General features: G+C 43.3%; 1 protein-coding gene across 1 annotated transcript in view; it reads right to left on the reverse strand.

Annotated features, from left to right (window-relative positions):
• Positions 1-27365, reverse strand: part of TPRG1L (tumor protein p63 regulated 1 like) — a 166406-nt gene that overhangs the window by 127533 nt on the left and 11508 nt on the right. Inside the window, exon 2 of the mRNA XM_086921750.1 lies at positions 18925-19016. Coding sequence (XP_086777876.1) covers positions 18925-19016 — 92 coding nt within the window. The remainder of the gene's footprint in view (positions 1-18924; positions 19017-27365) is intronic.

The following is a 27365-nucleotide window of genomic DNA, read 5'->3' on the forward strand; positions in this document are numbered from 1 at the left end:
TAGACTGTAGTATCTAGGAAATTGATTTCTTTGTCCTGGATATCAAATGTGAGATTCAATGTGTTCTGATGCAACAACCTCAAAAAACATTTCAAGCCCGACTTTTCCCCTTCCCATATTACGAAGCGGTTGTCAATAAAATGAACCCATAACACCATCTGCTCCATCTTTCCCTTGTTCTGTTTTCTCCAGGCTATTTCTGATTCCCAGCGCCTCATGAATAGATTAGTGTATGTTGGGGCAAAAGATGTCCCCATGGCGGTTCCCTGGAGTTTTAGATAATGCTTGTTGTTGAATATAAAAACATTGTGATGAAGACAAAAGTCTATTGTTTCAGTAAGCATGTCTAAGTGTTCCATACGGGAGACTGAACGGGTTCACAGAGAGTATTTACAGGCTTCTATACCATCATGATGTTGAATTGAGGTGTACAGTGAAACTACGTCTACAGTAGCCATCAGAGAATTATATTTCCATGGGAGCTTGTTAATTCTACTATGAAAATCCTGTGAATCTCGTAGGTAGGATGGAAGGTCTTTGACGTAAAGACAGAGGAATATGTCCACAAATCTTGAAGTGTTTTCCAGCAGGGTACCAATTGAGCTAACTATTTGTCTGCCCGGCGGATTGTTCAGATCTTTAAGCACCTTTGGCTGGAAATAAATAGTTTGTGTCATCGGATGGGACTTGTTAAGATAGTTCTATTCTTCTAAATCTAGGAAGCCTTTCTCTTGCCACTCTTTAAGCTTTTGGGAGATTTGATCCATGAGTTCTTTGATTGGGTTATTAGGGAGTCTTCTGTAATGTTTTTTTATTGCCCAGTTGTCCATTTGCTTCGGCAAATATTTATGCATGCTCATGATAGCAATATTCCCACCTTTGTCGATGGGTTTAATAATATTTTATATATATATATATTAGTCATGTGATCAAGGCTCATCCGAGCCGAAACGTGTAATGCTGACCGAGCAATAAAGGAACTTTAGCACAATTCAGTGGTCGGTCTCAGTCTGTGGCGTAACTGCGGTGACGTGACGGAGTAATTGGGGAGATATATATATATATATATATCACCTTTGACCTTAGTTTCTGTAGCAATTATCCTCTCCGTAGAAAAAAACGAATGCGAACTCCAAAGTCCTGGTGCAATAAGGTGTTTAATTTGGTACACAGTCAAAATGTCGAGTATGAAATATCGACCTACCAAAATATTGTGCTAGAAATTTCGAAGGTGCAGAATATCGATGACAAGAATATCGTTGGACAGAATATCGACCCTAAGGTAAGTAATATTGAAATACTTTATATCTATGTAAGTAATATCGAAGTTAGTAATATCGATAGCATATATATCGATGTTACTAATTTCGATTACACTAAATATCGATATTTGTATTATTTATTTTGTTTTTTATTATGTATGTGTTATATGTTAAAATAATTAATATTATATGTGTATTAAATTTATATATTAATAAATGTATTTATAAGCAAATTATATGTTTTAGTACCGGAGCGGGTTGTGGGTTTATAGGGGAATAGGGTGGGAAGTAATTTAATTATGTTAAATTGATAATTAATTAGTAGGATTTATTAATAAATTGTAATTAATTGGAAAATAATTTTAATTAATTGATAAATGTTCTGTAGCGGGTTATGGGTTTATAGGGAAATAGGGTGGGAAGTCATATAAATAGGTTAAATTAATTAATTAGTAGTTAATATTAATTAATTATAAATAATTGGCATTACATTTAATTAATTGGTAAATCATTTTAATTAATTGATAAATATGTTCTATAGCGGGTTGTGGGTTTATAGGGGAATAGGGTGGGTAGTAATTTAATTATGTTAAATTAAAAAATAATTAGTAGTTATTAAATAATTTTAAATAATTGGTAAATAAATTTAATTGATTGTTATTTCATTTTAATTAATTGATTAATTGATATATATGTTCTGTAGCGGGTTGTGGGTTTAAAGGGGAATAGGGTGGGAAGTTATTTAATTAATAATTAGTAGGAATTATAAATTAATTTTAATTAATTGACAAAGAATTTTAATTAATTGGTAATTAATTTTATTTGATTGGTAAATAATGTTCATTAATTCATAAATAGATAAATGTGTTCTGTTGTGGGTAGTGGGTTTATAGGGGAATATGGTGGGAAGTAATTTAAATGTAATTAAGTAATGTTTTTAAAATGATTGTTTTGTAAATAATATAATTGTTAATTAATTATTAATTGGCAATTAAATATTATAAAATGGTATTTTTTAATATTTATTTTTGGTTAAATATATTTAGCTAATCATGTTTTTTATAATTATGTATAGGTATTGTATATGGTTTATATTTTTTTAATAGTTTATATTATTTTTTTTTAAAAAGTTTTTATTTATAAGTATGTTATTTTAACCCCTACGCTATCCAACACTTTCCCTACTGTTGCACTCTCTGGTGTGGGAATAGTAATTTTTATTCCTACGCTATCCAAAGCTTTCCTGTTAGGCTCCTGCCCAACCCACACACTGCAGGAAAGATTCGTGTCCCAACCACTTCCCCGACTCACCGGTCACTCACTAGATGGTACAGATGAGTAAACCGATGAACCAGAAAAGGGGGTGGAAATAAAGGCACCAACCCTTCCACCCCTGTAGAGCGTAGATCAAAATAACACCCTCCTCCTCGCTTCCGCACCTGCATAGACAGGGAAACAAAAAGATACACCACACAATAACTTTCAGTCCCCAATCCTACCTTTGTAACAAAAGACCATATCCAGCAGTTCACCACACATACACTTACCAGAAACAAATGCAGCGTTTGCTCCGAGGGGGTTTATCTTGCAAAAACAAGACTAGTTATTTGGGTGTTTAGGTTTGGACGTGAAGGGATTTCACAGGGTAAAAAACATGCCAAAATAACGTGCATGAACAAAAACCCCTGTGTCTCAAAAAAGGGAAGTGAGGGGGATAACCTAGGGTGTTGAGAAACGATAACAACTCATTTCTCTGGAAAATGACCGAAAGGCAATCCCAGCCGGGATACGGCTCAAACGTCATATCCGCCCATAACGAGGCGGAACTGTTACCACAAGACTTGTATACAACGTAAACGCCTAGCGTCTGTTACTTTCTGGTCTTACCACGTCTCGGGTACAAAAGAAAAAAGACACCAAATAGTGTCTGACAAACAGGAGCCCCTGGATGTCGTTGGCGAATCTCCAATAAGAGACGGGGGAAACAAAAACAAGTAAACTAACTAACTAACTACAGGGACACGGGAAGGGGAACAGGAGGGAGGAAACAGGTAGTTAACAACAGCGGGACTTAGGGCAAGGGGTAGGGAAAAAAGGCAATACTCCAACGATTCTCACGAGCCCGTGAGAATCAGCAACAACCAACAGCTTCACAGGAACCAAGATAGCGGGAACCCACAGGTTAGCAATAACAAGCAACGACACTATGATAGGACTCCCTTTTATACAGCTGGCGTGTCATGTGACGGCGAAGATATGGTCATCAAAAGAGGACTGGGGACCGAATCCTAACATTTCCCTACTGTTGCACTCTCTGGAGTAGGAATAGTAATTTATACTCCTACGCTATCCAAAGCTTTCCCTATTGTTGCGCTCTCTGGAGTGGGAATAGTAATTTTTACCCCTACGCTATCCAACGCTTTCCCTACTGTTGCACTCTCTGGAGTGGGAATAGTAATTTTTACTCCTACGCTATCCAACGCTTTCCCTACTGATGCACTCTGGACTGGGAATAATAATTTTTACTCCTACGCTATCCAACGCTTTCCCTCCTGTTGCACTCTCTGGAGTGGGAATAGTAATTTTTACTCCTACGCTATCCAAAGCTTTCCCTACTGTTGCCCTCTCTGGAGTGGGAATAGTAATTTTTACCCCTACGCTATCCAACATTTTATATAATTAATTGTAAAAATATTAAAAGTATATTTAATGTTTTATGTTTTTTACATTTTATGTATGTTATTGTTTTATGTTTGTAAATGTATTTGTAAATTAGAATATATTTTATTAATTTATAAATTAGTAAAATAATTACTACAACTTATTGTTCAGAACATATATATTATATATTTACAGTATATATTTAATTAATGTATTATTATTATATATGTATTTATTAATTTTAAACATTAGATACTTTTAACTATGTATATCATATTTATTAGTGTTATTTACTTTATTTTACATTTATATTTTAAAAGAAAAAAAAACGATATTTTTAACATCGATATTTTTAACATCTATATTATATTTTCGATATTTTTGTACTTACCATGTTGTAGATAGGATGTCGATATTCTTGCCCTCGATATTTTAGACTCGATATTACTGTAGGTCGATTTTTTGGAGGTCGATATTTTGTCAGTGATCCGTTTAATTTCGCCCTTACACCCCCATGACACGTTTCGGCCTGAGCAGGCCTTGATCACATTAAGCGACTGCAGAGAACGTCTACAAATTTAAAGTGCTAGGTGCATTCACACAGGATTTGAGATTTTCATAGAAAGAGAAGGCATACTTTTCAGAGCGAATGCTTCATTTACATCTCTATGCCAAGAAATAAAGTGCATGATCACATTTGATACACAAATAATTAAATTGCAAAACAACTGAATGCATATATAAATATATGTTTGCATACCTACATGCACGGCAAGCTGTGCATAGAACAAACCCCTTCCTTGATGACAACCAATTGGTAGTTGTTTTGACCTCTGGGCTACTACTCACTAGGGCATCCTTAATGGCACTCTCCTTCCTGAAAGTGATGTTTGGGTTTTTAGCCAGTTACTCTCCAAGAACTTGGTCACTCAAGACTATGGGCCAATTGTTATTAATAATCTTACGTAACAAATGTTGTCGTTTGTTAAATGTAAGAATTAATCTAGTCTTTTGCTCTGGATGATGTGTAGCTTATTTTTTGGGTATGTTGGGGGCAGACCGGACTAGTAGATCTGACCTGTTTAGTGCTCTAGCTCTTCTAATTGCACTATGTATTATTTTTTCTGAGTATCCTCCGGTCATAAATCTACTTTTACTGTCTGTGCTTGCATTAGGTCTGTGTCATTGCTACAAATCCTTCTAATTCTCAGTACTTCCCCATAGGGGCTGCAGTGTATTAGATGTGTGGGGTGGTAGCTTGTAGCGTGCAGTAGGGTGTTCCCTGCTGTCTTTTTCCGATATAGTTTGGTTTCAATTTTGCAGTCTGCTATGTATATCTCTACACCTAGAAAACCCACTGATTGCGGATGGTGGCGGTGAAGTGCAAACTCGGCGTATTCATGTTAATTTCTTCAATAAATGTGTGTGCACTTTCATCCGTAACCCCGCCAAATCACAAACAAATTGTCAATGTACCTCAGCCAAATAAGATGTTTCTCCAGTATGCCGTCATACTTTGCTCTTAAAACCAATTCTTCCCACCATCCTATATGGAGGCAGGCATAGCTTGGTGCAACGAACGCTCCCATTGCTACACCGCACGTTTGCAGGAATACTTTATTTTGAAATAGGAAGTAGTTATTCTCTAAACAAAATTAGGTCATGTTAACAAGCATTTTGTTGTGTTGGTACAAGTACATTGGCCTAGAACCTAAATAATGTTCTATGACTTTAATGCCATCCTGGTGGTGAATGCTCGTGTATAATGATGTCACGTAGCATTGTCATAGTCAATAGGTCTCGCTTTTGGGACCTTATAAGTATTTAGTTATGCAGCACAATATCCTTGGAGCAACAACATCAACTGTTGCATGGCTAAACACATAAGGTCCAAAAGGCGAGACATATTGGCTATGCCAATGCTGGTTTAGATATTTAAGTTCATCCATGCCCAGGAGGCCAGCGCTCTTCCACGCAAGTAATTTGGCATAGAAGTCTTTCCAAGAAGCCCTCACTGTTTAGTAGTTATTCCTTTTGTAACATTCTCAATCATACAACTTCTTTTGTTGCTTCTTCCATATAATAATTGTTTTTGACAAATTACTACGTTTCCTCCATGGTCAGAATTGCGTATGAGGATTTGATCATTTGTTTGTAGTTTCTTTATTCGTTGGTAATACTTATCATTCTGATGATTATAGTTTTTGCGAGCATGTAATATTCGGTAATAGAGTTTTTTATTACTGAAGTGACATGATCGTTAAATATATCTAGTGAGTCCCGCAACATGATAGGTTGGAATGTAGACTTGGGTTTGAACTCAGTTTGCACAGTCCCAAAGTTATTAGGCAATTGATTCACACACGCACCTACACCCACACACACACCTACACACACACACACCTACACACACACACACCTACACACCTACACACACACACACACACATCCAAAATCTGGATCCGAAAGGATACACTGTGTCACAAAGAAATGAAATATTTAAGAAAGAAGTTAATCACACAAATGGACTCACCAAGGCTCTGTAGCAATGAGGCTAGAGCAGTTCTGTTCTATAATATAGCTGCATTGTACTTGATATTACTCCAGTTGTAGGGCAATGTATTCTCAGGATGTTGTGTGTTGGTGTCCTATAGGAGGTGGCATGGATGTGTAACTCTTGTGTGCATCCACCTCATGTCTGGCTGACAGTGTGGGGTATCATTAGGTGTATCGTATGGTCAGGGATATCGAATAATGGGCGTGTCTAGACCTCCAAATTAATACATTCAATATCTTAACATGCATGGCAGTTGAACCTGCCATATTAACTCCCAAACTAGTTCCAATCGGGGACAAGGGGCCCGACAGGGCAATCAACCGTGAAAATAATAAAACGGATGTTTCAAGTGCCACTAAACGTTCCCCGAGTGAGACGAGGAAGGAAAAAAATGTATGCAAAAAGAACAAGGGGGGGGGGGGGGGGGGGGGGGGGGGTCAGGCGGAGTATTGTGCCGTGTCGTGCATCAGTGGACAGTCGTGTGAGTGAGCGCCCGGACCCGTGGCCAGTATGGCAGAGGTATATTACAATCATTACTCAATGGAGCAGGGGAGGCCAAGCCCCCATCAACCTGGAGGCCCCACATCGCCAGCTCCCGAGTCTTGCAGGTGTCAGGGGGATAATACAGTCTATTCCCGTGGTGGCATCATATCACCTCAACATGTGTCTCTTCTAGTGCATCAGCATCTAAGTGAGCCCCCTAGCCGCACCCTCCCACTGGAAGGAACCCAAGCTGTTATCCCAGAGTTGTGCAATTGGGAATTTCCTCAAGCCTGCTGTTTCTTCTCGATGTAATGTGGTGCTTTCAGCCCTAGCCCAGTTAAGAAAGGAAATGTACCAGTACTTAGTGAGCGGAGGTTCCTTCTTTTTCCAGTGTTTAGTAAGCATTCGCTTGGCAGTAATAAGCCCTATGTCCCAGAACCTGCCCGGTACTTTATTCAATTTAGTCCTCTTGTATAGCCCCAAAATGCATGCCTCCCATGTGTGGGGCAGGCCTGTGCCAGCGATGTGCGTCAAAAGGGATGTCACCTCGTTCCAGTACGTGGCAAGAGTGGGGCAATGCCAGAGCATGTGTAATATGTCCGCGCCGGTCAGGTCACATCTGGGGCAGCTAGCGGTAGTGGTCGTAAAATACCTATTAATCTTATCTGGCGATAAATATGCCTGATGTAATATATAAAACTATTATTTTGAAACGGGAGTTGCGTGGGTGGGATATTTACGGAGCTGGCTAACACCATTGTCCATTCCTTGTCTGTCCATTCCCTCCCTCAGGGGGCCACCCACTTGTCTCGTAGTGGTTGCGTGGATCGCTGCGTATGCATGAGGGCCTGCGCCAGCCAATGTATGATATGGGAGCCATTACCCATGACAAGCAGGTATTGCACGAGGTGGTGTATCGGCAGTTCCTCGCGTATATCACCCCAGGATTCCGTGTATGCGCGCATTATGGATGCATGGAGAAGGAATTGTCCGGCTGGCAAGCCTGCGCTCTCTGCCAGATCTACAAAAGGGAGTATAGTTCCATCTGCGTAGAGGTCGCCCGCGGTTTCCACACCAGCCGCACTCCAACTCTCCAGCATGTGCGATGTCACCATTTCACCCCTCCTGGGGGTACCCAGCAAGGGGAGCGCAAGGTTTGACTTCTCGGGTCAGTTTCAGGCTGCGTAGGAAGCATTTGCAAGCCACTGCTACATGTAATGGTAACGGGCGGGGTCCCTTGGTCAGAGGGTGGAACAGCGTGCATATTTGCGCATGGGTCCATATAGTGGCATCAGTGACGGTATCATCCAGGTTTGTGCCACTCAGCCAATGTGTCACTCATTGCAGCTGTGCCGCAAGATAATATAATTCTAAATTGGGGACCGCCAACCCCCCAGCCTCAGTGGGCGAGTAGAGTTTCGCCAATGCAACTTGAGGTCGCCCAGCGTTCCAGATCAGGTTCCGAATCATATTTTCTAGGTCGCGGAACACTCGGGCAGGGACATACAGCGGAATGTTGGCGAAGTGGTATAACAGACTCGGCAACACTATCATTTTGGATAGCGATATCCGGCTGGGCACATTTAGGGGTAGTGTCTTCCAGAAGGCCATTTGTGCACGCAATGAAGTTACCTTCCATTATGTCTGGCGGGTCTCTATAGATGTGCATCCCGAGGTATTTGAATGTAGTGGGATACCAAGCGAGCCCAACACCCCCAAGGCGAACATCGCACTCCTGTGTGTCAGGACTAAACGAGTACACTCCGGACTTGGCCCAGTTGACCTTAAGACCCGACACTTCCTCAAACGTCCAGAATATTTCCGACAATAAGCACGGCACGCAGGCGAGGTCACGCACATATAGAAGCAGGTCGTCTGCATAAAGCGAGACCACATGTAAGCCATCAGCCTTTGGGATCCCCATCCCGCTCCTCACGTCCGCAGTATCGCCGCAAGGGGCTCTATGGCCAGGGAGAAGAGGAGTGGCGACAGGGGGGCAACCTTGTCGAGTTCCTCTACGCACCGCCACTTTATCCGCAAGCAATCCGCCTCTTCGCACTCGCACACTGGGTCTCTGGTAGAGCAATCCAACCATGTCGACATATGCGTCACCCAGGTTGAATTTTTCTAGCACTGCCTTGAGGTAGGGCCATTCTACAGAAGCAAAGGCTTTCTCAAGGTCCAGCACCAGGCACCCTGATCTCGGCCAGTGCAGTGTGGCAGTTTCCTGTATCCGGAAGAGGCGGCGGATGTTGTGTGAGGTGCTTCGCGTAGGTACAAAGCCATTCTGATCACGATGAACCAGGGTCGAGACTACGGCGGCTAGGCGCCGGGCTAATAGAGGTGAAGATTTTATAATCGGTGTTTAACAGGGCTAAAGGTCTGTATGAGCCCATGTGCGTTTCGTCCCTGCTGGGTTTCAGGAGCGAGACAAGAGTGGCTTCATTAAGTGTGGCAGGGAGCGCCGAGTCATCTATTGCAGCAGTGTACACTTTAAGTAACTCCGGGATTATGGTTTCTGAGCAAGTTTTAAAAAATTCGGCGGGCAGCCCATCCGGGCCAGGCAATTTGCCATTGGAAAGAGCAAAAATAGCTTCGCGCATTTTCTCCGGCGTAAACGGCGCCTCCAGGTCTCCCTGCTGTGCAGCTGTGAGGGATGGCAGCTGTAAATCTGTGAGATAATCTGTGAGAGTCTCAGTTGTGACTCTCAGCTGTGATCGGTATAGGGCCTGGTAGTGTTGCACGAAAGCTCAATGTATTTTGCTCTGAGTGTACACCACCCCTTCCTCGGCCGTATGAATGGCAGACACTGGTGTAGTGCGGCCTTCCTGTCTGACAAGCCAGGCCAATAGTTTCCCGGGTTTGTCGCTATGGTGATGTACACGCGCCGAGTGGGCTGCGTAGTTAAGGTGACATAGCCGTTCCAACAGTTTTGTATGTTCCTCGCGGGCCGCAAGCAGCGGCACATCAGCTCCTGCCACCGCTTCCTGCTCTCGGCGGAGTAGGTCAGCCTCTACCCGGCGCAGGTCTGCTTCCAGTTTTTTCTGCATATGCCCCTGTGTGCCCAGGCAGTGTCCCCAGATCACAACCTTGAAGGCGTCCCATTTGATCTGCGGGGAGGACGCTGTGCCAGAATTATCTGCGAAGTATTGCGCTACGCAAGCTTGTAGGGAATCTCGGAAGGGGGCATCTAGTAATAGGGCGGGCTGTAATCGCCAAGTAGGAATGGGCGGGTGCGGGCGTTCCCATGCTATGTCTAGTGTATGTGGATTATGGTCTGAATGTGTTCGGCCAAGGTATTGTGTGTCTGTGATAAGGGGCAGCAGTTCCGATGATACCATGTATCTGTCCAGGCGCACATGTAAAGCGTCTGCCCCATAATAGTAGGAGTACACCCTAGTGCTGGGATTGCGGGTACGCCAGGCATCTTGCAGGTACCATTGTGTTGCCCACTGAATGAGTGCCCTCATTGTTCCACAAGACGGTGCATCAGGTCGGGGTGGAGCGGAACGGTCTAGTGTTGTGTCCAGTATGCCATTGTAATCGCCCCGAGTACCCAGGGGACCAGGGGACTCTATGCCAGGGTGCCAGTTTCTCTGAGAGGTGTGCAAGAAAGCCCCCCCCCCCGATCTATATTGGGAGAGTAGATGGATGCTAGAACCACGGGTTGCCCATCAAGATGGCCGTGCACAAGCACATATCTGCCCTCCGGGTCAGCGTGGGAATGAGTCATCGCAAAGGGAGTACCCGGTCTTACCCACAGTAGTGCTCCACGGGCATATGAGGAGTACTCTGTAGCATACAATTGCCCCCTCCATCGACGGCGCAGCGCTATTGCTTCCGCCTTGTTCAAATATGTTTCCTGCAAAAGTGCAATTTGGATCTGGTGTCTTTTGAGGTATGAGAATATTTGATAGCGACGTGATGGCGTGTGCATGCCTCCGATGTTCCAGGTACAGATTTTTATCGCAGACATAGTATCAATTTAGGCAGTCTCCCCTCCTCCCCATATACATTGGTTGACCCCGGGTCCGCCACATCCCCCCACCGAGCACGTCCACAGCTATCTCCACTGACACAAGTATCATAACCCAGGAATTCACAAAAAGGGTAGTGAGCAAATAACAAAGTTAACCAAAGGGGGGTGAACCATATGTGAATGCCAAAAGGGCAGTAGCGAAACAGGAGCAGTGGTCTCGGGTTGGAGCCTGTGGGAAGTGGCCTCGTCGGCACTCGGTGCGCCCGTTCCACCACGAAGTAGGGCGAAAGCATGCCCTCCGGCAGTATGGTCCTCAGCCAGTCCTCTACATGGTGGGCTGGGTTGTTGCCCTCCCATTTTTCCGGAATTCCCACGAGCCTGATGTTATTCCGCCGTGCCTGTCCTTCCGCATCCTCGGCATGGTCTTCCAAAAATTCGACCCGGTTCAGAAGGTCTTGCACCTGTTTGTCCGTCTGGCTGACTCTGGGCCCAAGGTCCGCCACTGTCCCTTCCAGGGCCTTGGTGCGATCTGCTAGTTTTTTATGATCGTCCCTTAGGTGGGCGAGGTCTATGGCGACGCTGTCTATTTTCGCTTCCAGTGAAGTTCGACTGGAGCGTCTCTTCCAGGCGTTCCATGGCAGCGAGCACGCTATCCAGCCTCGTGGTCACCTGGTCGGTATCCATTTTCTTCGAGGTCTTGTCAGTCTTCCCTTTCGGTGGGGCACCCCCAATTCCGGTGCGTGTCCTTACCCCTCCGGACATGGGCAGAGCGACGTGGCTATCAGTCTGATAGAGTTCACAGGAGGTTTTAGTAGAGGGGCGCTCCTCAGCACATGGTCTTTAAGAGGCCTGGTGGTTCCCAAAAATCAGAGAGGTATTACAGTGTGCGACAGCCCCAGCGCAGCTAACAGGGTGTTGTCGTGTGTGTTGGCGACGGTGGTCCTCGGACCAGGCAGGTGTGTCTGCGCTATTCAGCAGGTGCCAGTCTTCACCCTCGTCTCAGCGTGGGCAATAGGTGGCTTGCGTCCTTACCAGTTGCGGGTCAGCTGTTGCAGACGGGAGGTCCGTGGGGGGTCCCCGGCGGACCAGAGGGTCAGCGACTTCAGCATCACGGTTCCGCAGTTAATCGCGGGGGGCCAGGTGTCTGCTGGTGCTGAAATCGGCGTCACAGGACCGCTCAGGTTACGCAGGGTCCTCTCTCCCCTATCAGCTCCAAGGCCTCCGTCCACCGGCCTGCGCGTTTCCAGCGGCCCCAATTCTCCACCGGAGGTGCGGTAGGGCACCCCCTTCAGTTTCCCCAGGGTCAGCCGGTCGTAAGGGGCTCAGGGGAGTCTTATGGTAACCAGAGCAGGCGTCGTCTTCGCCAGCCGGGTGCCCCGAGTGCGTGTCCCACTTCAGGGTGGTGGCTCCAGCTGGCTTCCAGTGTCTCCTCTACGCGGGCCCTGGCTCCCAATTCAGGCTCCCAGCGAGGTCTTCTGCTCGCTGATATATCACGCACGAGTTAGGAGGGGCCCCATCGCACATCAGTAACTGTATGGTAATCCCCGGGGGCAGGCCCTCTCTTCTGGTGTCTCAGCCCTGCCGAGGCGTTGACGGTAGGCTCTCGGGGGGTCGCGGCGCCTCAGACCACGGCACTGCCGGGCGGTAGCGCTCGCGTTTCGGGACCTCACCGGTATAGCAGGCAATGCAGGTGGGCTAGGTCTTCGTTCCCCTCAGGCTCGGGTCCCCTGCAAATCTTCAGGAGCACCTCCTCTCTCGGGTCGGAGCGGCAAGGGGGTCCTCTGATCCAGTCTCCGGCAGGCAGGGAGGCCGCTCACACCAGTTCGTAGGCCGCATGCGCAGGCCCGGTAGTCAGTCCTGAGCCACGGCCTCTCGTAGGCTCTCTGGCCGGCCAGGCAGCAAGGAGCCCCGCAGGATATCCTCGGGAAGGCCCGGTGCGGTAGGGGTCGACTCCACAATTCAAAAATCAGCCTGCAGGTAGGCTCTCAGGGGGTCGCAGCGCCTCCGACCACAGCACTCAGCAGCCGGGCGGTAGCGCCCGCGTTTCAGGCCCTCACCGGTATAGCAGGCAATGCAGGTGAGTTAGGTCTCCGTTCCCTCAGGCTCGGGTCCCCTGCAAATCTTCAGGAGCGCCGGTGCTCTCGGATCGGAGCGGCAAGGGGGTCCTCTGATCCCGTCTCCGGCAGGCAGGGAGGCCGCTCACTCCAGTTCGCAGGCCCGGTAGTCAGTCCTGAGCCACGGCCTCTCGTAGTCTCTCCGGCCGGCCAGGCAGCAAGGAGCCCCGCAGGATATCCTTGGGAAGGCCCGGTGCGGTCAGGGTCGACTCTGCAATTCAAAAATCAACCTGCAGATCGACGTGGTCTCTGCAATGGTCCAATCTTAGTTTCGGGCAGCTGCAGGGAAAATTAGCGGAGAAACGCCCCAGGGAAGGGGAGCTCGGCTCGGAGCTCTACCAGAGTGCGACCGTCGCCATTGCGTGCCTAGCCACACCCCCCAAAGCTGAGTAGCATCATAACACCACAATTCCAAATACACATTTGAAAGTGCATTTCTTCATGTTCTTGTTTCAATGCAGATAGCCACGTACTTTGCATGTTAAAAGTATATACAAAATCACAGTCCATATTGCTGCTCCTCATTAGCCTATCTTGCAAAGACAGTTCAGAATCTCCAAAGGGAGGCAGATGCTTCCCTCATCTCCCTTTCTCACCTTCCAGTGCCACTAATATCATGGAAAATCCATTTCTTTGGAATGAAGGCGAGCGATATATATTCATATATATATCTCCCCCTCTCCCCCCAAAAAGGTTACAGGAGAGTTTTAGTTAGGCTCAGATTACACTCATGCAAAACCATAGAAATTCAGCAGTTATAGTTACCCGAGCTAACTAGAACTTACGCCCCAGCAATGCACTGCTTATGACCTGGATTTACACAATGCTTACTTCCACATTCCCATCCATCCCAAGCATCGCAAGTATCTCCGCTTCACTGTGGCGAGTACCCACTTCCTGTTCAAGGTCCTTCCCTTTGGTCTCCAGTCTGCTCCAAGATTTTTCACGAAATACTTGGCTCTGAAGCAGCCACACTTCACAAACAAGGTCCTCAGGTATTCCCCTACCTAGACGACTGGCTGCTAAAAGCTTCGACACAACAGCAGGCTTCCATGACTATCACGGCCTGCCTTTCATTATTACGTAAACTTGGTCTCACAGTCAACTACCTAAAATCTTCAATCATCGCAAGTCAGACAAGGATTTTCTTAGGTGCCAACCTCGATACCATCAGCAATGTGGCCTATCTGTCTCTGGACAAACAACTAAGATGGTCATGCCTAACCTTAAAAGATTACTGAAGAAAGTCAGTTTCGGTGCAGATGTTCATTTCGATCCTGGGCACGATGTCTTCAGCCATAAACTTGGTCCTGCTTGGTAGTCTGAAAATCAGACCTTTGTGGGAAGAGCTCCAGTTGCAATGGGTCTAATTGACAGGCTCCTTCGACATGCAGGAAACACTAACTTGGTGGTCCCAAGTATCCAATCTTTCACACAGTCTGACTTTTCTGACGCCAACACCGGATGACATAGTCACACCCAATGCCTCTCTGGAAGGCTGGGGTGACCATTTACAGGATTACAAGATTCAGGGGAAAGGGTCGCAATCCTAAAAATCACTGAACATTAATCGCCCAAAGCTAAAGGCTATATTCCTAACTCTGCAAACCTCCTCCCACGTATTGCAGAAGGGACCACACAGACAGCACGACCAGCCTGTATTACAACAATTAAGGGGGCACAAAGTCTCTATCTTTCTCAAGAGACTCAAAAAAGTGGAATTGGCTTGAAACGCACAGAATCACCCTGAAGGCAGTCCAAGTGCCTGGGGTGAACAATACCCTGCCAGACACTCAGGAGAACAATGGACAGTTGCCACCAGTGGGAACTAGATCAACAAACGTTGGTAGGGATCTTCTCACGCTGGGGCATACCAGCACTGGATCTTTTTGCGACCAACAAGAACACCAAATGCCTCTTTTACGCCAGTCAATACACTATCCGGGTCATGGGGAAATGCCCTTTCAATTAGATGATCAGGGATTTATATATACTATTTACCCCCCATCGCTCTCATTCCGAGAATTCTCACCACATTAAAGATGGACGGATGTCGCCTCATTCGGATAGCTCTCAGATGACCCAAGCAGCACTGGTTTACCATGCACCTGCTTTTATCAGAATCCAAACACATCAGTCTACACAGGATCCACAACCTCCTCACGAGGAAAGCAGCCAGGTCCTGCATCCAGATCCAGGTTCTCTTAAACTACATGCATGGCTCCAAAATACCAGGAGTACAATAATCTAAATCTCTCTCAAGAACATATTGACATTCTAGCCAAAGCTAGAGTCGACTCAACAACGAAGACACACACATTAAAATGGAAAAGATTATGCTTATGGTGTGAAGCTTTGAATCTCATACCTTTGGAAGCATCACTGGAGCAGATTCTACCATATCTGCTATCTCTAGCTCATTCAGAATTGGTGCATTCAGCAGTGAAGGTTCACCTTGCAGCAATATAATGTTTCAGGCGCACGTCTCATTCACCTTTCCTCTGTTCACCTAGGATTGTCAAGCAATTCACGAAGGGGTTGTTCAGAGCCTTCCCTCCAGTAAAAGCTCCTCCACCAAAATGGCATCTCAATGTGATTCTCTTGCAGCTTATGAAGCCACCTTCCAACCCCATGCACAGGTCAAATCTCAAATTTGTCACTTGGAAAATCACTTGGTTGGCTCTCACTATAACCAGAAGGGTCAGTGAGCATCAGGCCTTTACTATTCAAGAGCCTTTCTTGCGGTTCACGGAGGACTATATGCTCTTAAGAATAAACCCAAAGTTTATTCCCAAGGTTCCGTCGCAGTTTCATCTCAATTAACCAATCCTTCTGCGTACCTTATTTCCACATCCAGAATCACCAGCTGAAAAGTCTCTCCACACCCTGCACGTTAAAAGCCTCAAAGTCTATCTCCAGCATTCGTAACAATTCAGAAAATCTGATCAGCTTTTGGTCTCCTACGGTCTCTCTCAAAAAGGTGTCACGGTCGCCAAGGCTACCATTTAAAGATGGATTTCTGCCACTATTCAGCATTGTCACAACAATGCTCAGAAGCCACTGTCAGCTAGACCAAAAGCACATTCCAGGAGGGCAGTATCAACCTCAGCAGCCCGGTTTGCCAGTATACTGCTGGACAGGATATGCTGCGCTGCACTGTGGAAGAGCACTCACGCGTTCATGCAGCACTACTGCTTGGAATCTGCACAGAGACGTGATGCTGCTGTAAGACAGGTGGTCTTACGTCATTTGTTCCAATGAGGTGAGCCTCTGGAAGTCTAAGTAATGTACATAAATGTGTCTATAATTATATATTGGTATACTTTATAACTGTACTCTGGTTACACAAGTTTTACTTTCATGCTTGTAGAGGTTTATAAATCTTTGTTACACACTCCCCACAAGGGTATTTTCTATAACTAATGTATGTATATTTACATATTACAGACTGATTGCTATTCAAGCATGAGAATCTATGAAAGATCCAATACTGGATAAGAAAATAAGTTACTTACCTGTAACAGCAGTTATCCAGTATTGGTCGCCTTCTTAGATTAATGTACAACCCACCCTCCTCCCCATAGAGGCTCCCCTCACAGACTGAGATATTTGTTTTCCCACTTGTGCTCGAATATTTGAAAGTCTCAGACTCTGGAGTGTTCTAGAGGGTGTGGTCGCCTGATTGGTTGTAATTCAAGTTTGATCCTTTCTTAAAGAGACATAGGTTATTAATGTGACTACATTACTATTATCGGCTATAGTACAATTGCATACTGCTTTCTATGACACCGTGGGACATGACCTTCGACAACAGGCAATAATTCAAGCATGTGAATGTATGAAAGACGCCAATACTGGATAACTTCAGTTACAGGCAAGTAACTTATTTTGTTACTTAAGGTACTTTGGGCATTGGTTCTCCCAGCCCTGCTGGTGACACCCCTCTACAACGGGTCCCATTTTTCCCTCAACTAACTGCCTCATTGGTTTCCTTCATATTTTAATATGTATTCCCAACTGCTCCCTAGCTTTGAAGCCAGAAATAACTTGAATCAATCTGATAAGAGTTTGATAGATTCAAGATCTGAAGTACTAAAATGTTCAAACGACGTGAAATTCATGCTCATAGACTCGTGAAAGGATGCATTACCCAAGTTTCAAATGTATGTTGTCTAGGCTCTTGCAATCCTGTACACTCCAGTCTCGCCTGTCAAAAGACATTCAATAAATGAATTTGGGAAAGAATGACAACCAGATCTTGTGAATTATAACAGGGGCCTGGAAGGGATTACCTAGGGGGGAAAGGACTTGTGATTTATGTGGAGATTGGGTTCAAGATTTGAAACATGTATTATTTGTTTGTCCCACATTGCAACCCCAACTACATTTGTTAAGACCTGTATTTTTAAAGTATAATATTACTACCGCAGAGGAGGTTCGGAATTATTTATTTGCCCCACCCCCCGAATTAGTATGTGCAAAAACGTTTATATCTTTTTTAGATAGGAGCTTAAGATTCGGTAGGCCAAATACGATTTTGAGTGGTTGATCATTTTTGTAAATTAAAATCTGAAATCTATGGCAGGATGTATTTTTAAATCAACTACTATTCGGCCACATCTCACATTTTGTGGAAGATCTGATAGGAAAAGGGACATAGCTGCGTAACATGTCGTTCTTTTATTGTAAATAGTTTTTAAAGCTATTTGAAATGTATAAAAGAGCATGTTTGGAAATTCAAAAGGGACTAAGTCTTATGGAGTTTTGCACATTATATGGAGTCACTTTTGTTTTTAACCCCATTTGTTCAGTGAAATTAAAATAGTTATGTTATCTAGAATATCATGATATAATACATTGTAAATTCCTTTCTCTTTTTTTGTACATTTTTATGTGGAACTTATTGGCTTTCCGAATCATAAATAAACATATTGATATTGACAACTAGATTTTGAAAGCTAGCTATTTTATGCCATGTGTTTAACAAATGTTCACCTCTTACTTTTGGGGGTGCAAGTTATACATTAAAGTACCCATGCCTTTATACTCCTATATTTCTACCCAGATTTTGAAAGATTTTTTATAATAAATTTACGAATATTGGCAGCAGTTGCTCCGGTACCAATCAGTGAGAGTTAAGTTGCTGGCATTTACAGACAATTCTTATTTATCCACTCCAACAGCAGATGCTAAAGAACACTACTAGCAGTGTGAAACTTAGCATAACCCTAAAGTCTACCCTTATCTGATGGGATAGAAACCTCTCCATTTAGAATAGTTAAATCGATTTTTCAGCAGAGAAGCAAATGACGGAATGGACCATTCCCAACACACATGGTCACCCCCACTGATGTCGCACTATTGTTATGATGTGGCCTTATAAATAATGCCTAAGACGCCCAATAACTTTTGCTCTGCTTTCTAAACAAGTGTGCTAATTTGCAGGGTGGTTTAGTCTTAGACATGAAAACATTAAGCGAAAAAAACACCCAACAAACATTGTGTACAGCATAGTTGTTCCATACAATATAAGCATGTATGATCTTATTCGAAAACTGGATTTTAATTCACCACTGGTACCACACAAAACTGGCATCTTTTGTAGGTCATTTTCTTGAAAGCTATTAACATTTGTTTTACATAGTTCATTATAAATATTGCTATGGTCCGAGAAAATTGTGATGGCAAAGTAATTCCCCTCAATCTAAATGCAGGAAAGACTAGGTTCAACTGCCACACTTTTGATGGAAGGTAAATAAAGCAGAAAACTAAATCATTCTACTTTATTGGCAAAGCAGAATATAAAATAGTTCCAACTGACTTACTGAGCAGAAGACAAAAGACGTTAAGTAGGAACGCCCCACTTACTCTGTTAGCAGCCATACACTTTGTACTTCTCCATCTTCGGTAGGCATAACAATGGAACGGATCTCATTTACTGCTTGCTCAATAGTTCCCGGCTGAAAGAAGGTAAATAAAAAATGTAGCATGAAATTTATAAGAACCACATTTCTAGGCCAAAGTCACAAAGTGAGCCAAAAAGATGACGATGTGGTTAAAATAAGTAACTTTCCCAACGCCATTGAACGATATACCTGTGTTAAAAGCGGTTATTTACGACTGACCTTCAGATAAAGAAGCATCCCATTAACTGCAAATATTCAATAGGCTCAGAAAAAAAAACACAGGTCAAATCCCTGCCCTGCTGCATTAACGCAACTACGTAGGCACCATATGTAATCTAATTAATCAGTGCTTATAAGACATCCTTAAGTAGTAGTGCAACTTTCTCCCGGAATTCAAAATAGAGGCTTTGGTACCAATCTACTTCTAAAGGCCTACATCACAGTAAATGACATCACCGTTCAGAATGCTACTATTAATGCACCTTCAAACTGCATTATCTTTCCACTTTTTAGGTCGAAGTCTACCAGACAGAGCAGCTGTCTGGTTTGTGAACTACATTTTGGGGTCGTTCGTAAAGCTTCCCTAGGAATTGTATTCCACTTGGTGTTTACCATTGGTGGTGTGTTTTGTAACTCACATTTGCTTGCGGTCTATAAGCTGGCTCCATTTGTTTTAAACTGTCGAGCTAGAGTGCGTCCCTTCCCTTGCCCAAAATCTATTTACTATATTTGTCCACCAGTGCTCAATTTCTGTAAACAGACCTTTAAATCTTGTTTTCATCTTCTCACATTTGCTGTGCATTCAAAGACATAGGTGAAACGTTAGCCTTCATCTTCAAGGGAGCATAGGGCGTACTTTTCTTTTTTTTACTTCAAAGTGAGAGGATTTAAGTGACAATCATACTGGCTCTAGAGTAGTGCTTGAGGAAGGCTGTCCAGATATTTTTTTTATTAGCCCACAACAAAATTGAAATGTCTGTAAGGGAACAGTGCAGGTAATTCAGAATTATTTAAAAAAAGTTTAATTTGAGCTTTTTGATTCTGAAGTGTGGTGGAAACATGTTAAGCGATCAAAAGAAATCAATACACTAGGTGATGACATTTCCACACATTTCTGTATGTGCGCTGTATAATTTTATCAGTAAAACTGTAGGTCTGTGCAAATGTAATGGTGATTTAGATTGAAGATGTTTTGTCTGTAATGGAAGTGTGCTACCACACCATGCCTATTTCACTCTACACCACTCTACATCTCGGTATCACTCCACTCTACCCCATCCCACTCTACTATGCACCACTGCTTTGCTACTACACTCTACTCTGTACTACTCCACATCAGTGCACTCTATACCAATCCATTCTAATCTACTCTGCACTCTATGTAGTGTAGTTCCTATATTCCGGATACGCTCTGCGCATTGGAATAATATATCCTGTAGTTTAGACGTAGGAATGAGGTCTACTAGGTCTCTACCGGCTATATTAGACTTAATTGTGAGTGCCAGCTAACTCAGAGGTCACTAGAAACTCTCTCGAATAAACAAGAAGGGATTCGTTTCGGACAACCGCATAAAACATGACCACTTTATTTCCCAAGAATAAGAAATCAAATCTCTAGAGTCGCGGAAACAATAGATAACTATTTCACTCAGTCAATCGTGCATGTTTAGTTTTACCAGAGGTGCAAGAGAAATAGAGAGACGGGCGTTTTCAATAAAAAGGTATTTATTGAACAGTCTTCTTTCTCAAGCATTGAAAATGAACTGCTACAATAGTAAAGCTTACTAGGAAGTACAATGCATATAATACGAACAGTATTATAAAGTAGTACTCTAAAAGCATGATATGGTTTCTAAGCCATAAAGTGCATAAAATGTATAAAACACAAAGTACACAGTGATAAACGGATGACTAAAATACTTAACTGGTGCTTCTAGAATACGCCTACCCCAGTGTACCTAACCTAAGTCTGGTAAGAGGGAGGGAGTATAAGAGGAGGAGTTTAAGTCTAGGAGTTCTCTGCCAGGAATCTGATTCCAATAATTCTCTAGGAGGTCTAATCAGCTCCGTACCTTTGTTCTAGAATGAAGGAGGTCTTGTATCTCGTTCTCGGGACTCGATTTCCCAGATACCCGCAAGGGTAGCCTGGAAACACTGGAGCTGGATTTCTCGGCAGGAGAAATGTCAGAGTCTCACAGTGCCTCTGCTGGAGGGTCGGCTTCCTTCGGCACTTGCTGCTGCAGGGCGTTGGGCAAGTAGATAGTCGATCTGCTACACACCACCATGTGTTTGTTTAGGCAAATCAAGGCTTATTTATACTTTGAAGATGCCGAGTTTGACGCATGTTTGGACTTAATAACGTCACTCAAAGGCTCATTTCTTGGAAAACGCCGGGAGTTCTAGGAGAACTTAATGTTCAAGCAGGGGGAAGTCCTGAGCTGCTGAAGGCGGGTTTTTCCAAGAAAACGTTGTTAATTCTTGGAGCTTAGTGGAAGTATCCATGCCGTATTTGGGCTGTATGGTTTAGGCCAAATATGGTAATGATTTCTATGCCTATATATGGGAATGATAAAGTATACCTATATAAGGGCATGAATCGGGAAATGTATACTAGGGTCCTAGATTCATTTACCACACCCACTCCACAGGTATTAAGTTCAATAAAGCTAGTCTAGCAAGCAATGAATATATCTAAAGCTAGTGTTTACAATCCCACCCCAAAACAAAGAATGCATTTGAACTGGGTAAGAAGAAAAAATATTTTTAGCATTTCTAGCGTACACAATATACTTAAGGGAAAAATTTCTAACCACAGTCTTTTAGTCTAATTTATGCAATTTGAAAAGAATCATGAGATTACATTTATAAAAACGTCTCTTAAATACAGAGTAAAAAGTCGCGATCATTTCATAACATAACATGGCATAGCAATCTTTCTATTAATAGGGATGAGGCCTAATTAGTTCTTTTAGTCAGTCTTCAAAAAATGACTTGTTCTCTAGGAATAGTTCTACTTTAAGCAGATTAGTCTGTGCCAAAAGTTCAATGTTTTGGAAAGAGAGAAAAACTACAACTTTCTTGTGAAAATAGAGTTCTAAATGTTAGAAGTCATTGTTTTGAAAAAACGAAGGTCGAATTTCAGAGTTCAGAGAACACTGTGTGCATGACTCAAATGTTATTCTCGGTGTCAGGAGAAAACATTAAGTCGTCTAGGCTGGCAAAGAAATCAACTACCACAGTAAGTGAAAGTGGAACCATTTGATCCAGCAGATCAAATGTGCATAGATGAGAAGCATTGCCGTCAGCGCTTGTTGCTGCGTTAGCAATGGTCATATCAGATGGTACCGGTGTGCCTGGTGTTTCTCATACCTCTCCCTCAGTTAGACTTACTGGTGAGATCTCAATGAATGCAGTCATCAGGATCTGTAGCCGTTGGGGGCAACACAATGCATGAGCTGTTACAGGACCTAGCAAGGCGTCGACATCCGATGGCAGGACTGATGGAAGTGTAAGACAAATGTCTAACACGCATTCCTCTCTGCAAAGCAGGCATCGTAGAACAGGTAAGATGCAATCTTGCCAGATTGGTCTGAACGATAGACGTCATGTCGTATTCAGATCTCTTAAACGAGCCAAGCCGAGAATCTGTGTTATTCTCTCACGATATCTCTGGGCACGGACCGTCTGTTCCATGAGGTTCTGGGTATCGCCGGTTACGGTACTTGCCATATCGGAGCAGAAGAAATAAAAATAGTATTCCTGCTATGAGTCCCAAGATGAGAGGCAGGCCGTCGAACACAGAGTGCACGAAATTTGTTAAAATGCCGAGGATGGCTTCAAATGGTGCTAACAGTCCCGAAAAAATCGTCCTAAATACATGTGCGATGCCATTGGTATCAGACATGTTTAAGAATTGACTTAACATTTCTGCGAAATGTACAGGGCAGTTTGTTGATAATAATGCATGTATCTCTGCAGATGTCCTTGCAACTTGCAGATCATACGTTTCTTTTGATGATGTCAGTGGCACAGATTTTTGCAAAAGAATAGACTTTAGTCTGCTTAAAGTATCAATTTGTATAGAAGAGACATTCAATGAAGGCCACATTGCCGTCTGACTGTCTGACTTGTGAGTTGGATACATACTTGCATACAACAAGTGACCATGGACGACACACAACCAGATAAACTTTTCCTGGCACCATTCCACAGCAGCTGTGATCATTTAACATAACGTAACTGCCATTGGATAGCTGCCTGAAAACGGGTTCTATCAGTGTGGAGGGAGTGCCGTGCAGATGGCATGAAAGGTTATTCGCAGAACCATCGCAGGTTCCGTGTAAATTAATACCCTGGCACAGAAGTGTACCACTTAGTGAATTTTTACAATTTTTACCACTAAGGAATACTTCTTTCCCCTTATTCCAACAACTGTGTGTATATGGTAAAGTCCATGTTGACTTAATGTATTCTTTACCCAACCTTTCATACAGACCTTCTGGTATATGCTGTAGACAATACTGAAACTTGAAAATAGTCACTGGAATCATGATGGTGCCATGAATTATCCATTCTATGACAGGTTTCTCAGAAACTGTCAAAGGTAATTATTTCCAGTTTTCAATGCTCAGCACCGTATAGTCTGCTCCTCTTTGTGCCAAAGAGATTTGTTTATCTGTAAGGTTAAACCCAGTAAACAATGACGTTGTGTTGATAAGCCTCCATGACACGTAGCCTGAACGCAGATTTAGCAAAGTTCAGCCTAGCTGCATTATAGAACGTAATTGAGACTGGCCATGTTGTAACATTAGCAAGTCTTGTTCTATTATGTCAATTGCAGAGGATACAATGCTGTCCAATGAATACATGCTGGAGGACAGAGTAGTTAACCCATTGTCCACTACAGAGAGAGCTTTCTCCAAGTTAATACAATCAATTTCTCATATTCTTTCTGCAATTTCTAATTGTGTTATTTTCCAAGCCCCGTTGTACGCAGCATATATACCGGTGTATATGAAACGTTTTTGCCGTGGTTTGCGAGGTCCCAATAAGAAATCTCACAAATCATTGCTTTCTTTAAGTAAAGTCAAGTGTTGTTTAAATTCTGGAAGAGTAGAAGTTTTCAGCCATTCAAGGTATAGTTTCCCTACACTATATGTTGTTACTATCCCTGGATGTTGTCTCTGGGAGTATCTTGGATCTGGCCTGTTAAGAATTAAACCCTGTGTTTTGTTCAGGAATCTATCTTGACAGTTATTGGTGTCTGGGGGCCAGATTAACCATTTTTTCCAATTAGGACCAATTCTGTTCAATTTGAAAACATATTGTAAGTCTATCTCCCCTTCTGTAGTTTTGTTATTTTCAGGTATGGGCTTTGGTATAGACGGTTTATTTATATCATTTATTTTTGCTATGCCAAGACAAGAGGTTTGTTGCACAGTATCATTTAAAAACATTATTTGTTCAGGTATAATGCAGGCTCTGAATAAAGCTTCCAGACCTTGCACCTGCCATGTTTTGTGCCCCAGACAGTGTATATCGATGTCTTTCCAGAAGTCGTAACCCAGTGTGGACAACTTAGCATAAAAGTTTGCAGAATAAATTTGTTTGGTATTGGTCAACATTGTTTTCAATCCTGTCTTATTTACATTTTTTAAATAAAACGTTTCTTGATCTGTAACATTAAACCCTGAGAAGTAAGGAAACATTTCATAAAATGTTTTAGAGCTGCCTTTTTGTGGTGTTGGACAATGTTCCCATTGATTATACATAAAAGCATTTCTCGGGCTTGCAGATTTGTGCAAATAGTGATGACCAAAATGGTTAAAACAATACATTTGTTCATAGTCTGATGACCCTTCTAAATAGTCATGTTCAGTATATTTCGCAGACATTTCAAATTCTGACATCATATTAATTGTCTCAAAGGCCCAATCATCAGAGAATCTGCTGGGTGTTACAAAGTCATTCACAGAAACCTTGAACTGATGTGGAATCCTCAGCATCTCTACCGGGCCATAGATATCATAATCAGTTCTATCCCATACTATACCTCCTGGTATAGGGATGGCTGTGATGTTTACTGATGACAGTTCTCTTTTTTTCAACATGTGATGATTTGTGTGGTTTTAGGACCAAGTTGATTTTCTGACTTGCTGTGTCCATTGTACTGTATTTTCCATCTATCATTTGCCCCAGGCTTAAAACCAATATTAGCCAGAGCAGGAGGAAAAATGCACCTAAACCAATCCAAAATTCAGTCCATGGTGAAACCAGATATATTTTTTCAAGTTCATGAAAAAGTTCTGTTGTTTTTTCTTTGAGAGATTTCTTTGTTGTTGTATCTTCAGGTTCAATTGGATCCTCCAAAAAGTTATCAAAGTTGATGAAATATGCAGATGCAGTTCTGTCAATTGTTTGAATGGCATCGAGGTTTGTTGAAATTGCTGGAACTGATTTCTCCTTTGTCATGTTAGTGTATTCAGCTGCTACATCATAGTAGACTGGTGTTTATGGTCGAATAGATATTTGGGTCTCAAGAGGCACGATTTCCATTGCTTTGTTGCATAGTCCTTTTCTTTCTGCAGGTTTATCAAAGGTGATAAGTCTTTCAGATTGAACCTCTTGGATTGTAGCAAGATTTGGCTGTCTGCTACATCTTGGGAGTCCACTTGGCCTACTACTTATTATTGGCCACATGTTGTGGTTTTACCAGGTTGATGGACACAACTCTGTTCTCCTTTTTACCAGCAAGGGGCGGTAGTACTACTGATCTCGTTCCTCGGATTGCTAAGACAGGTACTGCTTTTCTGTAAACAGGCCCAAATTCCTTCTTTACCGCTATCTTTTCCCTGACTAGATCCCCAATCTTTGGAATCCAGACAGGTCTTGCTGGGACAGGTGGTTTATCTTCAGTGGCTGTTGGCTTTTGTGTTACTCAGGCTTCTTCTTGTTTCATTTAAGCCCTGTAAGACAGCCAAACGATCTTTGACATCAAAGGGTTTCTGTTTTACCACTGAAGTCTGACAATCGAGATCCTAGATTATCATTCTAGTACCAAATAGTAGCTCATAAGGAGTGATTCCCCCCAGAGAATTTATTGGCAGATTGTTAAGACTATGTTGGACACTTATTAGATGTTTGACCCACCCATCACCCGAACCTAATACCTTTGCTGTTATGGATTGCTTTATGCCACGGTTTTTCTTTCCTCTACCGCATTAGCCTAAGGATGGAAGGGACTAGAATACCGCAATGCAACGCCCAAACTAAACATAGCCTCTTTACAAGCTCGAGAGCTAAACGCAGGACCCTGATCAGAATGTAGCGTGCCTATTGCGTATGTGCCGATAAAGACTCGCAAATCCTTTATAACAGTTCTGGCGTCAGCCGAGCGCTGGTGCCATAACCAAATAAATCTCGTCCTAGTAGTTGTGGGACCGCATTTGTCTGTAGAGACGCCTGCGGGTAGATAGCCTAATGCCGTCTAACAGAGGTGTCTGTATCTGGCTTGTTACTCTGTAGTCAGGTGTCTGGGGCTGTTCATTACTGCGATCTCTGTTGCAGTCTGGGCAATTATTTGCGAAATTGTATACATCAACTCCCAGTCTCTGCCACCAGTAAATTTTTTCTAACTCTATTAATGATTTCAAGATCCTTTGATGTCTCAGACCCTCTCCCATGTGTGCTTCTTGAATCAAGAAAACTCTCCGCTTCCTGTTTGGAATTACTCTGTCCCCCACTCCAGGGATTTGAGCAAAAGGAACAGAGTTTGCATCAATTATGTATGTATTTCTGAGTGGATAGTTTAGAAGTAACGCTGCTTGATTGCCATCCTTTGAGGCTTTTACTGCTAATAGCGTTTCACCATCTATCGATCTTTTTGAGCGTTTAATTGCAGCTACGGAAGTCGCTTGCACAGCTGACTTTGCGGCTTCATCAGCCAATGAATTCCCTGCAACGTGAACGCCATCACGCTGATGACTCAGTGTATGTATCATGTGAGTTTTTTGTAGTTCTTTCTGCAAAAGAACTACTTGTTCCCAAAGCAACTTATGCTTGATTGTGCCTCCTTTAGCGTCTTTGAATCCGTTTGGAACCCAGTTATGCAGATAGTCATTGTAAGATTGGACGCAGTAACACGAATCGCACACTATAAGTGTGGGGAATTCGAGATCGGTATTTTCAAGCGCCATCTTGAAACCCTGTAGTTCAGCTCGCTGGACTGTACAGTCTCCGAGTGATTGAGTTTTGTGACCATAGGTCTAAATTTGCCTTCGCGCCAGCGACCTTAAACAATCGCGCAAGCAGCACTATAGGCTTGTTTACCCCCAATTGCGGGCTGGCTGATCCATCTGTATATATTATACAGCCATAATGTTCAAGAGGAAGAATTTCGGTCGG

Source organism: Lissotriton vulgaris, chromosome 5 (genome assembly GCF_964263255.1).
Source record: "Lissotriton vulgaris chromosome 5, aLisVul1.2, whole genome shotgun sequence".
Taxonomy (NCBI): Eukaryota; Metazoa; Chordata; class Amphibia; order Caudata; family Salamandridae; genus Lissotriton; species Lissotriton vulgaris.